We start from the raw sequence: 14262 nt of genomic DNA on the forward strand, positions 1-14262 counted from the left end.
GCTGAAGTTTCACTGAACTGTGAGATGATGAAGGTAGTCCTGGAACAGCACAGCACAGTTCATGAAAGCCCGCTCTCACAGGCCATTCAGGGCAGCCCTGGCCCAACACTCTCCATAGTGCGACTGTGGCCATCTCCTCACAGACTGTGATTTATTGACAAGAGGAGAGGACCCACTAATCCTCCTGAAGAAGGTTGGCCATGCTCTAGGAATTTTCTTTCATGCTCAATCATCACTATGCTTGGCTGGACTCCAAAATATTTTCATGACTATAAACCAGACCCTTCCAAAACCCTTCCCTTCAGATGGTCCCCATTCTACCCTCAGCCTGTCTTAAGGGAGTAGTGAGAGCATCTTGAGTCCATCTGGGCAAAGTCTCCTAGCCCAACAACCTTTAAGGCCTATTCCTTGCTTTTCCTTCATTTGCTGTCAAATAATAATGTCCTTTATGTGTGGGCCCTCAGAAATCACCTGGAGTCAGCTGCCACCAACAGTGGATAAGCAACATGCTCATAGTCACTCAGCTACTCATTAATGAAGCCTGGACTGAAAGTCAGGTCTCCTTGGGTCTTAAACTAGCACAAAGAATTTGTTTTTAAATCCTCCTTAGCAATTAGGTACTCATTCCTGCTACAAATATTGGTCACTGAGAAAGAAACCAGAAAACTGTCTTTGTAATTCAGTATTAAGCTGCTGACCTGATGGAACTTCACAGTGGAAATTGCCATGACCTGATCATGCTTTTAGAATCAAAGTGGCCAAAAGATGTCGTAGCAAGGACATTCCAAGATGGTGGCACCCACTGAGTACCATACCGTATCTGAGGAGCAGAAGATCAGAAGACTGTAGACCAAGTGAGTAATCTGGCTCTTGACTCCAAAACACAACATTTGTTTCTCAAATGGTAGGAGGCATCTGGGGAGCCAAGGACCCCCTTGGGCGACTCCCAGCTCCAAGAGTCACACACAGTCCAAGGCTCCCAGCACCTGGTTCCTGCCACCTACTTGCACAAGATTTCCAAATGCACAGCTCCAGCATCAGACCCCAGCCTCCTCCCACCTACCCAAGAACACCTCCCTGATACCAGAGACAGGGTCCCAGCCTCTGGTCCATAGTTCTACTTGTCCCTTTGTAGCAACCAGCTGGACAATAGGAGCATACAGGGTCCCTGATCCAAGATGGTGGTTCCTAGAGGAGTCTGACAACCAGGAGTGCAGAGTACCAAGCCCTGCACTGCTAACTCCAAAATGCCAGCTACCCTTGGTGTTTCCCTGGAGAAAGGTGAGGACCTGAGGCCAGACTTGCCATGTACCACTGTCAGAACCCCCAGCTGATTCTGCCACCCTCTCTGCCACCGGGTTCCAGAGACATGCAGATCCAGCCTGCGATTCATGGCTCTACTAGCTGTCTTGAGGAGACTGGCAGGACCTCACAGAAACAAACAAGTCAGAAACCCACAGCCTAATTCCCTACCTATAGGTCCAACTGACACAAAACCAGCAGAGAAGAGATGTAGGCTACCTGAGAAGATCCATCCCCCCACCCCCCATGACCTAGTGCATGCCTGAGAAGTCCAGCAGCTTTCAGGAACAAACCAAGGCCTTAAGCCAACACTAGGGATAACCAGATGGCTAAGGGCCAACATAAGAACACAATCAACAAAACCAGGGCAATGTGGCAACAAGCTCTGGATATCCTAACACAGCTGAAACACAGGAAAATAACTTTAAAAGCTTATGAAGCTGGTAGAGGATTTTAAAGAGAAAACAAATAAATCCCTAAAAAACACAGGAAAATATAAACAAATAGAAGACTTTAAGGAGGAAACAAATAAAGCACTTAAAGAAATATAGGAAAACCCAATCAAACAGGTGAAGGAAATGAATAAAATGGTTCACAGCCTGAAAATAGAAATAGAACCAATAAAGAAAACACAAACTCAAAAAATCCTGGAGACAGAAAACTTAGGGAAGAGAACAGGAACCACAGAGGTAAGCATTACCAACAGAATACAAGAGATGGAGGAGGGAATCTCAGGCATAGAAAACATAATTGAAATTGATACATCTGTCAAAAATAGTAAATAAAAAATTCCTGGCACAAATCATTCAAGAAATCAAAGACACCTTGAAAATATAAAACCTAAGAATAATAGGAAGAGAAGAAAAAGATTCCCAGCTCCAAGGACCAGAAAATATTTTTCAAAGAAAATATCCTGCAACCTAAAGAAAGAGATGCCTTTAAACATACAAGAAGCTTACAGAACATCAAATAGATTGGACCATAAAAATTTCCTCCCACATAATAATCAAATCTATAGAACAAAGAAAAATATTAAAGGCAGCAAGGGAAAAAGGAAGAGTAACATATAGAGACCTATCAGAATCACACCTGACTTCTCAACAGAGACTATGAAAGCCAGAAGGCCCTGGGCAGATGTCATGCAGACTCTAAGGGACCGTAGATGCCAACCCAGACTACTATATCCAGCCAAACTTTCAATCACCATAGATGGAGAAAACAAGATATTCCATAACAAAACTAAATTTAAACAATATCTATGCACCAGCCCAGCTCTACAGAAGATTCTACAAGGAAAACTCCAACCCAATAAGGTCAACTACACCCAAGAAAACACAGGATATAGATAACTTCACAACAGCAAAATCAAAACAAAACAAGCACATGAACACACTATTACTACCAACTCTATAATAAAAGGAACTAACAATCATTGGTCACTAATATCTATCAACATCAATGGACTCAACTTTCTACTAGAAAGACACAGGCTAACAGAATGGATGTGTAAACAAGACCTAATATTCTGCTGCATACAAGAAACACACCTCAGCAATAAAGACAGACATTACCTCACAGTAAAGGACTGGAAAAAGGTTTTCCAAGAAAAAAGCTGGAGCAGCCATTTTAATATCTAATAAAATACTTTCAACCAAAATTAATCAAGAGGTAAGGAAAGATACTTTATATTCATCAAAGGAAAAATCAACCAAGAGGACATCTCAATCCTGAACATCTATGCCCCAAATACAAAGGTGTCCACATCTGTAAAAGAAACATTATTAAATCTTAAATCACACATTGATCCCAACACATTAATAGTGAGAGACTTCAACACCACACTCTCACCAATGAGAAGATCATCAAGACAGAAATTAAATAGAAAAGGAAACTAACAGATGTCATAAGTCAATTGGACCTAATAGATGTCTACAGAACTTTTCACCCAAACGCAAAAGAATATACTTTCTTCTCATCACCACAAGAAACATTCTCCAAAATTGACGATATAGCCGATCACAAAGAAAACCTCAATTAACACAAGAAAATTGAATTACCCTATTGTATTCTATGAGATCACCATGGATTAAGGCTGGACTTCAACAACAACAGAAATAAGAAACAGCCTACACAGTCATGGAAACTAAACAACTTCCTACTCAATGATGACTAGGTCAGAGAAGAAATAAAGGAAGAAATTAGTGACTTCCTAAACTTCAATGAAAATGAAGGCACAACTTACCCAAACTTATGGGACACAATGAAAGCAGTGTTAAGAGGAAAGTTCACTGCACTAAGTGCCTTCATTAAAAAAAAAAAAAGGAAAGATTCCATACTAGCAACTTAACAACTCACCTGAAAGCTTTAGAAAAAAAGGAAAGAATCAAACATACTGAAGGAGTAGACAGCAAGAAATAATCAAACATAGGGCTGAAATGAAAAATCAGAAACAAAGAGAATAATACAAAGAATCAACAAAACCCAACAGCTGGTTCTTTGAGAAAATCAACAAGATTGGCAAACCCTTATACAAACTAACTAAGACACAGAGAGACACTATCCAAATCAACAAAATCAGAAATGAAAAGGGGGACATAACAACAGACACTGACAAAATCTAAAGAATCAAAAATATGTCTTCCTTTAAAAGCCTGTACTCGACAAATTGGAAAATCTAATGAAATGGATAATTTTCTTGATATACTCCACTCACCAAAGTTAAATCAAGATCAAGTAAACAAATTAAATAGTCCTATAATGCCTAAGGAAATAAATAAAAGCAGTCAGCAAAAATCTCCCATACATAAAAAGTCCAGGGGCAGATGGTTTCAGCACAGAATTCTACCAGACTTTCAAAGAAGAGCTAATACCAAATACTCCTCAAACTATTCCACAAAATAGAAACTGAAGGAACATTGCCAAAATCATTCTATGAGGCCACAGTCACTCTGATACGTAAACTACACAAAAAAACCAACAAAGAAAGAAAATTTCAGACCAATTTCCCTTATGAACATTGGTGCAAAAATACTCAACAAAATACTTGCAAACCGAATCCAAGAACACATCAAAAACATTACCCAACATGGTAAGTAGAATTCATCCCAGGATAGCATAGTGGTTCAATATATGAAAATCCATCAACATAACCCACCATATAAACAAACTGAAAGAAACAAAATCTACATGATCAGTTCATTAGATGCCAAAAAAGCATTCAACAAAATCCAACACCTCTTCACAGGGCTACAAGGCACATACCTGAATTGCTGTTGGGAGTACAAACTTGTACAACCACTTTGGAGATCAATCTGGCTCTTATCAGAAAATGGAGGATAGCTCCACCTAAAGACCCAGCTATACCACTCCTGGGCATATACCCAAAAGATGCTCCACCATACAACAAGAACACTTGCTCAACTATGTTCATAGAAGCTTTATTCATAGTAGCCAGAATATATAAACAACCTACATTACACGTCCCTCAGCTGAAGAATAGATAAAGAAATTGTGGTACATTTACACAATGGAATACTACTCAGCTATTAAAAACAAGGAAATCATGAAATTTGCATCCTGAGTGAGGTAACACAGACCCAGAAAGACACACATGGTATATACTCACTTATATGCAGATTTTAGCCATATAGTACAGGGTAGACATACTACAATTCATAAACCTAAAGAAGATAAGTAACAAGGAGGACCCAAGGGCTTAAATCTCACTCAGAAGCAGAAATAGACTAGATAGTAGAAGTGACTGAAAAGAGGGAACAAGACAGGGGCTAGCAAAGCTTTCCTCTGAGAGGATACACCCAGGAAACTAAAACAGATGCTGAACTCACAGCCAAACATTGGGTAAAATATAGGGAGTCTTATGGAAAAGTAGGAGGACAGATAGAAGGACCTGAAGGTGCCAGGAGCTCCACAAAAGACCAACAAAGCCAACTAAACAGGGCCCAGAGGGCCTTGTGGAGACTGAAGCTCTAACCAAGGATCATGCATAGATTGGACCTTGGCCCCCTACACAGTTGTAGCAGATGGGCAGCTCAGGCCTTAGATGAGTGCCCTAGTAAGGGAAACAGGGTTGTCTCTGACATGGACTCTGTTGCCTGCTTTCTAATCACATTCCCATGGTGGGGCTAGCCCACCAGGCCACGGGGGAAGAGGATGAGCTCAGTCCTGATCTGACTTAATGGGCTAGGCTGGATGGGTAGGGGGGCTCCACTTATCTGAGAATAGAGGGGAGAGGAGGGAAGAGGGAGAGAGGGTGGGACTGGGAAGAGCTGAGGGAGGGGGCTACAACAGAGTGTAATGAGAAGAAATTAAATTAAATTAAATTAAAATTTAAAAAGAAAAAATATACAAAAAATAAAACAAAAAGATATCTGAGTAATAGTATGTGGCTTTAAAAAAATCTATGGAGTCATCTTCTCATTTGATATTTAAGGAATTTAAACCGATTCTGAGGCTGTTAATGGTTCTGATGGTTTTCTCAAGCAGCAAGAGTTCAAAACTCATATGATGTTGTAAGGACCCTTCAGAAGAGGTCAGGACTTGAACTCACTGCCTCACATCCCTACTTGCTTACCCACATGAGCACAGTTATCTGCTGTTTCACATTATCAGAAAGAGAATGTTACAGGTTGGGAACACGGGTTAGCACTAGAGTGCTTGCCTAGCAATGCAAGGGCTTGGGTTCACACCCATCATAGAAAAAAAAGTAACGTTTTTTTATGTTTACTTACTTTATACTCAATGATCATCAGATGAGTCCTGAATATTCTTACTGATTATTTAAAGAGCCAGGTAATCCACCAAATATTTCCTTTAGAAATAACTATAATGTTAAAGACTCTACTTACCATGTCCACAAGTAGCTTCCATAAGGGCTTGATTGAAAAAGAGAAAAGACTTGTAAAACACATGTAAGGCAACCGTTTTTGTCTGACATAAATGCGTTAGTGGTGGCGGCGGCCACCAGACACGTGGCTTATTCCCACCCCGTCCCTAATGCTCCCCGTGAGTCCTGCGACTCCAAACTGCTACTGTAGCTTGTCGTTCCTTTCCCCATTTCCCTTGGCCCTGCTCTAACAAATGTCTAAGTAGTTATGGATCTTGAGTTGTAGCCACAGATGTGCTCTGAAATCATTACCTTTCCTTCCTGCTTTGCCCACAGGTCCCACACAGCATTCAGAATGGCTGCCGTGGCCAGATGCACTACTCCTTTCTCTGGACCAAGCTGGTTGGGAGGCAAAGCACAATGGTCTTGTCTTAGATGAGAAAAGATATCTGCGTTTTCTCCAGAGACAAGCTTTGAGAATTTAAAGACAGCCTAGTCTGCAGAGCAAGTACCAGGACAGCTAAGGCTACACAGAGAAACCTTGTCTTGAAGAAGAAAAAAAAAAAAAATAGAAAGGAAGGAAGGAAGACAAAAAGAAAAAGAACGAAAGAAATTACCATATTGTAGTTGTCATAAGCAATCCTAAAATCTGGGGTAGTAGCATACTTACTTGGAAAAGAAAAATGCTAACTCCATAGTAAAGAAAACAAATGAACACAAACTTACTAAAGCAGTGTAATTTAATAATCCTGATTATAAGGCAAGATACCATCATCACTTACGTAATTTATTCTTACCACCCCATATTGAAGGATACCAGAAAAGCCAAGGCCCAGGCTCTAAAAAAATGACAGTGTCACTCAAAGAAGTAAGAACAATTTTACACAAAAGAGACTAAAGACACATGACAGTTGAATGCACCATGTGGTCCCTTATTGGATGAGTCAGGGCAAAAAGAAGAGCATTATTGGGAAAGTTGGTGAGATTTGATTATGGGCCATCTTTTAGGTAATAATCCATCAACATTACATTTCCTGAATATGATCACTGTGGGTACACATGTAGAAGGTCCTAGTCCTTAGGGAATGCACACAGAGGTTTTTATGATCACAAAAAGGGATGATACCGGCAACCCTGCTTTCAGATAGTTGAGAAAGTTAAATGTGTGCGGGGTTGGGGGTGGGGGAGGCAAATGGAGTTTGGGTTTTCTTATTTCTACTTTTGCAACTTTGCTGTGGGTCAGAAACTGAGTTTCCACTGCTGCCAATTTGTTTGTTTGTTTGTTTGTTTGTTTTGAAGACAAGGTCTTTACTATGTAAAACACAAACTGGCCTTGAACTTATGATCCTCCCACCCAGCTTCCCGACTTCTGAGAGTGTAGGTTTTGTCTTCCTTCCTTCCCTCCTTCTTTTTGGAGACAGGGTTTCTCTGTGTAGCCTTAGCTGTTCTTGTACTTGCTCCGTAGACCAGGCTGTCCTCAAACTCACAGAGATCCACCTGCCTCTGCCTCCTGAGTGCTGAGATTAAAAGCCTGTGCCACCAATGCCAGGCTGCAGGATGGTGATTTCTTGATGACATCACTGGCCTCATACTCATTAGGTTACATTCTATTGATAATGAAGTTTCCCTTGTTTTTTACCTGAACAAACTCATGGGTCCTTATATTATAAGAATTATAAGCCATTATTATCCTGTTTATTCTCATGTTCAGATTGTTCCAAATTTGCCTAATGGGAGCTTCTTCGAGGTGATACTTCTCGAGGCATGTTTAATTTACTTTTTAATTTAATTAACTGACTTTTTAATGTAGTTAAAAATACAAAGGGAACAGAGAAAGTGTATTCCCTTGTGCCTTTCTCTCGCATGGAAAGGAAACTGAACAGAGTTAGAAAGAGGACCTCGGTACCCTGACACAGGAAAAAGTCTAAATTACTAGAGTTACCTCACTGTGTTAGAGTCCTTTCTTTAGAACTTCACTTTTTCATGTTTTGACCTTATGGTTCAGATGCTGACCTACAAACATGAAAACATGATGCTCTCTAGGTTCTTAGTTTCCCTCTACCCCACTAGCTACTCCTACAAGGCCAGTACCACTTATACCCTCTCCCTAGGGGTTGCTCGTTTGAAGTTTTATCTTCTAGGCCTCTTTATTTTGTCCTTTTGAAACAGGTTCTTATTCTGTAGCCCAAGTTGGTCTCAAACCCATGGTGATTACTATCTGAATGCTGGGATTATAGGCATAAGCCACTACCATAGGCCTGGCTGAAATTTTTCCAATCCAGACAGAGGGCAGTGTGGTGTATAAGAGCTGGATTTCTTGATATGCAAAATGCATTAAGATTCAAGTCTCATAGAAAAAAAAACCTGCCTATTTCAAAATGTTGATGATCTAAATGGCTCAAGCTTTAACTGAATAAAATTGTTTATGAAAAAACTGAAAATCCCCTATTTTTATACTTGTTACAATCAAAGGGCATCATAGACTGTAGAAACATTATTTATAAAAGCTTTTTATAAAATATATTCCTGGAGCTGGAGAAATAGCTCAGAGAATAAGGGCACTTGACAATTTTCAGAGAACTGGAGAACGAGAGAACAGATTCCCAGTACCACATCAGGTGACTTATAAACTCGTGTGGCCCTAGTCGCAGGGGATTGATCTGACACCCTCTTCTGGCCTACATGAATGCAGACATAGAGACACACAGACAGATAGACAGACAGACAGACACACACACACATACACAATCTTTTAAAACAGCACAAAACATATCCCTTACCCATCTGAGCTGCCCATCACTTGTGAGCTGTCTGTAGAAGGCTCTGAAGTCCCCAACAATGTCCCTGAGATCCTTGTGAAGCACATGATGGGCAAGGGCATTCACAGCACAGACAACTATCAAAATAGGATTTCATTCTTAGTCATGTTTTAATATACAGCCAGGAAGTTAAGACAATAGAACACAAGCAAATGGATATGGACATCTTATAGAAAGAATTAAAATACAAAAATCCCCATATACTTTGTAAAATTCTTTCAGCATGTGTCTGTGACCACTATAACTAAGAAGTAGAAACAACTACAACAGCTTGAAGTTAACATACTGTGTGCAGCAAACATATTTTGATAAACAATGTCATAGACTTGCAAGTTTAAATACTGTTCCCAAATTATTTCCCGATTCACTGGGTAACATGTTGGGTAATGAGATTCAAAGCCAGACCTTGCTAATTCATTGTTCTGAAAGGATAAGAACACCCTGACTTATGGAGCTTCAAAACCGATTTTTTAAATACTGGCAAGATACTCAATTCACAACATCATACACTATCAAGGACAAAATTATTTGCATGTAGCATACTTTGAAAATGGCACCATAGCATTAAACTTTTCCATGACTTTTACTACATTTTTCATACACAGGTTGAAGGGTAAACATAATGTGGATTCTCATCATCATCAATTATTTGTTTTTGTTGCTTTAAAGGGCTTCACTGTGTTATTTGAAGAAGTCCTGGGAGGGAGCTCATGGTAGGACTCTTGTCTAATACATGCAAATGAAAACTCTTTACAGACTTTGTTCTTTCTAAGACACATTTAGTCCATGTATCAAAGACCAAAATAGTCAAATCATTAATTTTCCCCAAAGCAATAATTTATGACAAAACATTTTATATTTATGGTTGCGAGCCTAGCCTTTAACAGGTAAGCCATCTCTCCAGCCCTATTACAAAACATTTTGATGATTGTGTTTGGTGTTGTGTTAATTCCATAGCAAACCTTTAGGTCATTTAATAGGATGGTTATAGAGGTACAGTTTTACTCTCAGTAATATTCTAGAGGAAGACATTTTGAAAGCAGTACCACATCGGTGTTCCTGGCCTCTGGGTAGCACAGCTTTCCAGTGATTATACACTTGCTGAAAGACATATCGTTTAGGACTGAACCAGCCATTCTGGGTTCTCCAGGGCTTTTGTTAATGGAATACGCAATCATTCTAGTTAGGATATTTATTCTATAAAGCTGTAAGAACACAGTATTCTCCTCATTCCTTGATGGTTGTTGTTCTTGGATTAAAACAAAAGTCTAGAGTATGTTAGTGACTCACAGTGAGGTATATTATTATCTACATCAAACTCTGGCCTCAATTGCATCTAACAGAAGCTAACAATGATCTCAACTTCTATGACTCCTAACAGTGAAGCAAGCCATAATGAAAAAATTCATCTACAGTATGTGGATTTTTCTTACTTGACACAAAGGTGCTGCAAAAAGTTAACTACAATTTTCTGTATTAAATAGAATTTTGGTTTGTGGTGTTTTAGCTCTAGTATGGGGAAATTCATATGGTAAAAATTAGCCTTAAAGGCAGATTCCTGTTGACTAAACCCAAGAGTTTCTCCTACAAAATGAGCTGGGAAGGAAAAAAAAAACATTCAACAAAAAGACTTTGGTATACTTCTTATGTTAATAGATAACATGCTTTCTCTGTCTCTTGGTCACACATACATACTCACACTTGTCAATAATGAAGAACACACTAATTCTTGTTTTTCTTGGTTTTGGTGTTATTAAAATAACAACTTAATGAATGGGTTGATAAAGTTGCAGGAATAATCATGCTGAGCTAATGAAAATTTTCATCTTGGATGCAAGTACTATGTAACACTGGGACACTATGCGTCCCGTGAAATACATAGGAAAATCAAATTTTAAGTGGATACTATATGGATATGGTCTAGAATTTTGAAATCCAGTAATGTTAGCACAAAAGAAATATGTATTAAAGTCACAAGGAGAGCTGGGTGTGGTGATACACGCCTGTAATCCCGGCACTTGGGGAGGCAGAGGCAGGCAGAGCTCTGTGAATTTGAGGCCAGCCTGGTCTACAAAGTCCAGGACAGCCAAGGCTACACAGAGAAACCCTGTTTGGCAAACAAACAAAGTCACAGGGAGATAGGAGTTGATTTAACCCTGCCCCAAGAATTCCATCAGGATTGTGTGTGGGGCGGATAGTGCCATCTTAGTACAACTGTCTCATCTGTCTTAGTGCTCAAAGTCCCTCCACAGTTTGTCAAAGGCAGTGAAGTTCAACATCTTTGTTTCTAACAGAGTAGCTTCAGTGGCCTGCCATGGTTTTATAAGCTCACTGTGTAGATTATGAAATGGGCTAGGGTTGAAATCTATGGATGGTACAGAGACAGCATCTTCAAGAAATGCTCAGCATGCAGGTAGGCATAATTAAAGCTGAGGAAAGACAGAAACAGATCACAAATTGGCCTTAGTCAGCAGTCACTGTCTTGTGGGCATCTTTGACAGGAGACTCTTGATTTAATGTGGGAAGCGGAATGTGTGAATGAGTTGCTGAATCCTTGTCTGGTCTCTTTTACCCAGCAGATAAGTTCAACTCTTGGGACTCGCCTCTGTTCTGAAACCTTCCCCCAGCCTTTGGGTAAGGGAACAAACTCTTCTCTGTGCAGTTTGGTTACATTAAAAAACAACAACAACAACACCCCAGTAATTTTCACACTGTTACAAGTGTGCCTTTTATGTTTGTTTCCTCAGCAAGCCCACGCATTCCTCTCGTATGGGACCCTGCTTTCTTAGACACGCCATGTGTGCCTGTGGGATCAGAGAACAACCTGCTGCAGTGGGTTATTTCCTTCTGTCACACAGGTTCTGGGGATTGAACTCAAGTTGGCAGAGTTGGCAGCAGCTTTACCCATATAGAGCCATCTCACCAGCTGTTTCTTTTCCTTTTTAAAATCGCTTTTCCAGTGTCTTACAGACTACGTAAAACTTGCCAGCTCTTCACTCAAGTGCAGGGTAGAATGACTTGCAAGAGTGACTAATGTATGGCCTTAGGGGTGCTCTGGGAGACACTGTAATGGAGAAAGCTTCATGGTATCCACTGAAAGTTTGAACAAATTTTCCCTTGTTATTTGCACACACATGTAAACTTTTTTTTTTTTTTACTTGTTTGAAAATATCTGTTGGAACTAATCTTGTGAGAGTGACCTTCTTACACTTCTTGAATGCTGTACTTTGTGTACCTGCTGGGAATGCAGACAAAAGGGCGCATTTAAGTGTTCTAGAGAGGGACTGCGGAGATGACTCAGTTGGTAAAGTTCTTGTCTTGCAAGAATGAAGACTTGAGTTCAAACCCCACAGCTCGTGTAAAAAGAAGCTGGGTGTGATAAAGCACATTTGTAAACAGGTCGATCCTGGCCTTTCTGGTGTCAGTCCAATGAGAAACACAGTCTCAAAAAACCAGGTGGGCAGGATCTGAAAAACAACACCTAAAGCTGATCCCTGGATTCCACAAATATGCTCACACAGATGCAAGCTGCCTGCACATACATGCAATCAGTCGATCAATCAATCTTTCAGTGTTCTAGATAGAAAATACTTTGGGACATCGAGTTCTGCTTTTGCTAAGTACCAGTCTGGGCTTGGTTTTGCACCTCTAAAATATGAGGGGGAGCTCAATATCACCAAAGAGATCTCATCCGGCTTTGAAAACTTTACATTACACTTAGCCTTTTCCATTTTTTGTTTTAGAAAAACAAGAGGGAGGTTTACATATGAACCATCAAAGAATTTCTTTGGAAAGCATCTTGGTGTGAAATACTGTAAAGTGGGGGTGGTTGGAGAGATGGCTCAGCAGTTAATAACACTGGCTGCTCCAGTAGAGGACCTGAGTTTCCATGCACCCACATGACAGCTCACAACTGTCTATAAGTCTAGTCCAGAGGATCCGACACCCTCATCTAGACATACATATAGGCAAAACAATGCACATAAAATAAAAATAAACTGATTTAAAAAAGAAATACTGTACATACAACAATAAGCTTCCTATACATGACATATCTGATCCTCTCTCTCCCTCAGTCACTTGCCAAAATTTAATTCACAAAGTTCTAGAATAGTCTCAGTGGCCTGCTCTTTGATCACCTCCCCCTGGGGGATGCAGCCTTGCCAGGCCACAGACGAAGACAATGCAGCCAGTCCTGATGAGACCTGATAGTCTAAGGTCAGATGGAAGGGGAGGAGGACATTCCCTAGTAGTGGAGTAGGGAAGAGGCATGAGAGAGAAGAGGGACGGAGGGTGGGTGGGATTGGGAGATGAGGAATGTGGCCACAGCTGAGATAAAAAAATGAATAAATTATTATAACAATAATTAAAAACAACAAAAAGAATGAGGAATGTCCTAGTCTATTGTGATTGGATATACTTCTGTCTGTTGGTCCTGGGTTCTATTAGAAAGGAGGCTGAGATTGCTATAAGGAAGAAGTCAGTAAGCCGCCATCCTCCATGGTCCCTGCATCAGCTTCTGCCTCCAGGTTCCTGCCTTCTTTGAGGCCCTGGCTTAGCTTCCATCAATGGTCTGTGACCCAGGATATGGAAGCCAAATACAACCTTTTGTTCCATTAAAAAAAAAGCGGTGGGTAATACTCTGGTAGTTACACATTGACACAAGGAAATGGATTCAGATTTATGGATTTTTTAGCAGTCTAGAGATGAGTATACGAGGAAAGACCAAATGCTGGTACTTTTCCGTTTCTCCCAGCAACGCAACAGGCTGCATTATTTTTACTCTGTTTGACTTGACTGTCGTCTGGGAGGCTCCAGGCAGTAGGAGATTGAGACAGTTGGTAGGAATTGCAACCAAGTATGGAGCAGCGTTCTGGGGGTCCTGTGGAAGTGCTGGGGAAAAGACTGAAGGGGCTGGAGGGGACAGGAACCTCACAAGAAGACCAACAGAACCAAGTAACCCAGTCCCATGGGGGCTTTCAGAGACTGAGAAGCAACTAAAGAGGACGCCTGGTCTGGACCTATGGTCTGGTCTAGACCCCCTGTACACATGTGGCCGATAGGTGGCTTGATCTTCATTTGGGGCACCTGGATAGTGGAGGAGGGGAGCTGTTTCTAACAAGGACTCTATTGCCTGCTTTTGGATCACTTCCCCCTGGCAGGGCTGCCTTGCCTGGCCCCAGGGGATGAGGATATGCTCAGTCCTGATGTGACTTGATGTGCTGGGGAAGGTTGATATGAGGGACTCCCCCTTTCTCGGGGGGAAAGGGAAAAGGGCTAGGGAGCAGGGAAAGGGGG

General features: G+C 40.8%; 1 protein-coding gene across 2 annotated transcripts in view; it reads right to left on the bottom strand.

Moving 5' to 3' along the window:
- The window catches only part of Enosf1 (enolase superfamily member 1), a 41225-nt gene that overhangs the window by 17505 nt on the left and 9458 nt on the right, over nucleotides 1-14262 (bottom strand). The window contains exons 3-5 of one of the 2 annotated variants that reach the window (XM_060368140.1): nucleotides 8926-9041; nucleotides 6458-6544; nucleotides 6168-6194 (exon numbers count right to left, since the gene is read on the bottom strand). In XM_060368140.1, the coding sequence (XP_060224123.1) occupies nucleotides 6168-6194; nucleotides 6458-6544; nucleotides 8926-9041 (230 nt within the window). The remainder of the gene's footprint in view (nucleotides 1-6167; nucleotides 6195-6457; nucleotides 6545-8925; nucleotides 9042-14262) is intronic. The other variant, XM_021664294.2, reaches the window with a different exon arrangement.

Source organism: Meriones unguiculatus, chromosome 15 (assembly GCF_030254825.1).
Source record: "Meriones unguiculatus strain TT.TT164.6M chromosome 15, Bangor_MerUng_6.1, whole genome shotgun sequence".
NCBI classification, from domain to species: Eukaryota; Metazoa; Chordata; class Mammalia; order Rodentia; family Muridae; genus Meriones; species Meriones unguiculatus.